The sequence below is a fragment of the Mus caroli genome, chromosome 9 (assembly GCF_900094665.2).
Source record: "Mus caroli chromosome 9, CAROLI_EIJ_v1.1, whole genome shotgun sequence".
In the NCBI taxonomy this organism is placed as follows: domain Eukaryota; kingdom Metazoa; phylum Chordata; class Mammalia; order Rodentia; family Muridae; genus Mus; species Mus caroli.
This window is the reverse complement of record NC_034578.1, coordinates 103,691,337-103,694,883: the sequence shown is the minus strand read 5'-3', so window position 1 is coordinate 103,694,883 and position 3,547 is coordinate 103,691,337. Positions and strand designations below refer to the sequence as shown.

The window sequence follows — 3,547 nt, the reverse complement described above, 5'->3', positions numbered from 1 at the left end:
GGTAGTATACATCTGTTAACCCTGTGCCTAGCAGACGGGACAGGGGGATCTGGTGCTGCTAGGGTATCAGCTACAGAAGGAGTTTGAGGACTGGAAATGTTCAACACATAACTGGAAACGAGGAGGTCGGAGGTAACTCTCCTGAAGCGCCGTCTCTGACTGTCTCTGATCTGACAGTCAGTACAGAGATGCCTGATGACCTTCAGCACACCTACAGTCTGATCTACTTCACATGTACCCTGCCTAGCCTAAGTCAGTCTTCAAAGCAAAACCTAAGAAAACTGTCCAATTCAGTAGACAGGTGGAAATAAGAAGGGCTGCTCTGCAGGTGACAGGCCTGGTCCCTGCTGAATACATCCGTCAAGCAGTCATTCCCACATCATGATGCTCACACTTAGAACCCCACAGGCTCTGGAAGGCTGAAATAAGACTGGTCAATTCTCAGGCCAGCACAGGCAGTAGAGAGAAACTCTCAACCACCAGCACCCCCTTCCCCTCCACCAACAACACCCTGCCACTGTCACCGTGAAACAACAAATAAGAAAACAAAAAATTTTCCTCTTAACCAGACGTTATGGGGGACAATTGCAATCCCAGCACTATAGTTAGGAAGAGTATAAGTTCAAGACTTAACTGGGGTATACATGCAGTTCTGGACCAGGTTGAGCTACAAACTTGCTATGTATCCAAGTTGTATACCAAGACCCTGCCTCAAAATAAGTACGTTAACAAATAGAATTATCTTCCTGAGCATCTGGGAGGTAAATTCAAGTACATGAGTTCAAGGTCAACCTCAGCTACATTGTCAGTTTAAGGCCAGCCTGAATGATACAAGATCACACCTCAAAACAAAAGAAGCAAATAAAAACTCCAAAGTAAAAATAAAAATAAACAGGCCAGTAAGGTAGAGCATAGGGCATGGCTTTAATTTCAGCACTGAGGAGGCAGAAGTAGGAGGACCACTGTGAGTTAAAGGCCAACATGGTCTACATAGTGAGACCATATCTAAAATAAAATTAAACCCATCATGGAATAGCCATTCCTGGCAGCAGGCCCCTGTGAGCCTAGCACTTGAAACAAGGAGCAACACAAATTGAGGCCAACCCCAGATCCTTAACTCAGATCCTGTGTTGAAAAAAACAAGGGCTGGTGAGGCAGCTCAGCAGGTAATGACACCTGCTACCAAGCAGAACCACATGAGTGTGATCCCCAGAACCCACACTGCAGAAGAGACAGAGACGTTGTCCTTAAAGCCACACCCTGGACCACGCCATGCACACAAGCACTCACCCTATCTCACAAACAGATACATTTTTAACCTAAAAAAATATAAGATTAATAAAAACCTGAAAGCCAGACTCAGTGGCACAAGACTTCAGTCTCATAACTTGGGAGGTTAAGACAGGAAGGCAGTGATTTCAATGTCAGCTTATGCTACATAGCAAGTTTGAAGGAACACAGCAAAACTCTATCTGTAAAACAAAACAAGAGTGTAGTTGTAATGGCACACTCCTGAAACTCTAGCACAAAGGAGGCAACTGCAGGAGGATTAACTCAAGTGCAAGGCCAGCCAGGGCAACACAGGGAAGACACTGCCTGAGCAAAATCCAACAGAAATGGAGGGAGCTGGAGAGACCGCTCCACAGGTAGCGGCATTTACTGCCAAGCCTGAGGACATGAGTTGGTCCCGGAGGACATGAGATGGTAGATCCCACACGGTAAGAGGAAAGAAACACCTTCCCTCAGCAGCACTCTGACCTCCACATGCACACCACATAAACACCAGAACACTCATGAGCACACTCGCACACAGGAATATATTAAGTGTATGAATACACTGCCTGCCTGCCTTGCTGAAAGAGGTGTGTCACTGAAGGGTGGTCTTGAGGTTTCTAAAGCCCTCACCTAGCTCTGTCTGTCTGTCTCTAGTGTGTCTTCAGACACTCCAGAAGAGAGCATCAGATTTCGTTATGGATGGTTGTGAGCCACCATGTGGTTGCTGGGATTTGAACTCAGGACCTTTGGAAGAGCAGTCGGTGCTCTTAACCACTGAGCCAAGCTCACCAGCCTCCCTCAGCTACTTCTTAGTGCACACTCACCTGCTGGTTCCAAACTCTTTCCACCACGATGATCCTGAACTAACTTTTTGTTTTTGTTTTTGTTTTTCGAGACAGGGTTTCTCTGTGTAGCCCTGGCTGTCTGGAACTCACTTTGTAGACCAGGCTGGCCTCGAACTCAGAAATCCGCCTGCCTCTGCCTCCCGAGTGCTGGGATTAAAGGCGTGCGCCACCACGCCCGGCTTGATCCTGAACTAACTTGCTGAAACTGTAAGCAAGCCCCCAATTAAGTGACTCCTTTTATAAGTTGCCTTGGTCATAGTGTCTCTTCACAGCAACAGAACAGTAACAGAAAAGGCACGCTTTTGCTAGAAGTAGTAAGGGCAAAATAACTACTTGACTTTTCCCTAATAATCTGCAAAGTCGTCTACTACAGAGGTAAAGGAACATGTCTATGTCTTCACATTATGAAAGTTCCACGCTCATGAGGACCATGGCAGAGATACGCACAGCCCCTGACTGGCCCATGAGAGAGAACTACAGCAGAGACTGAGCATACTCCACCTGAGAAGAGTCCGGAGTTGTCAATCGGTCCAGGAAACAGGTTATGCTCCCCGACATTGTACATGTCCCAGCTGTCAAAGCCCACATACTTCTTCCACTGCTTGAACCACCGGCTGTCAATAAGATACCTAGGGAGAAATAGCAGCTTCATATAAAATACAGCTGAATAAAGAAGCACAGATTTAAAAACCCAAAGCTTTATGTTTTGCAGCTCTCCTTTAATTTTCATCTCTAGATACCTACCTTAAGCTCCTTATGGTCTTCTCACCAAGGTAATATACAATTCTCACAAAATCACATCTTTGGGGGGAAGGGTGCTTTTTCAAGATAGGGTTTCTCTGTGTAGCCCTGGCTGTCCTAGAACTTGCTCTGTAGACCAGGCTAACCTCAAATGCAGAGATCTGCCTGTCACTGCCTCCTGAGTGCTGGGACTAGAGGTGTGCATTACCACCACTGTCCCACAAAAATCACACTCCTAATATCAAGAACAGAAGTTAGCCCCACATGGCAGAGAGGGCCTAATCTATGCCAGGTATTCACTAAGAGAAATGACTGCTAAGAGACTAAGTAAAGGAAGTTTGTGGTGACCCATATCTGTGATTCCAGCATCTGTGAGGTCCAGGCAAAAAGGTCAGTCTCCCTGCACAGTAAGCTTGAGGTTCGCTTGGGCGACAAGAGACCCTATCTGTAAAAGACAAAACAAAGCTACACATGCTGGCCTTTACATCCCAGCACTCAGGAGGCATAGACACTTGGATGTCCATGAGTTCCAGTCCAGCTTGGTCTACATAGGGAATTCCAGACCAGCCAAGGTTACCTAACATGACCCTGTCTGAAAAAAAAAAAAAAAAAAAAAAAAAATAAACAAGGGACTGGAAAGAAAAAAAAAAAATTAAGAGAGTCTGGTGCTCTGCCAAAGGACTCAA

At 46.0% G+C, this 3,547-nt stretch overlaps 1 protein-coding gene across 2 annotated transcripts in view; it reads right to left on the bottom strand.

Annotated features, from left to right (window-relative positions):
* Window positions 1-3,547, bottom strand: part of Usp4 (ubiquitin specific peptidase 4) — a 46,387-nt gene that overhangs the window by 40,318 nt on the left and 2,522 nt on the right. For both annotated transcript variants that reach the window (XM_021173310.1, XM_021173311.1), the window contains exon 2: window positions 2,622-2,749. In XM_021173310.1, coding sequence (XP_021028969.1) covers window positions 2,622-2,749 — 128 coding nt within the window. The remainder of the gene's footprint in view (window positions 1-2,621; window positions 2,750-3,547) is intronic.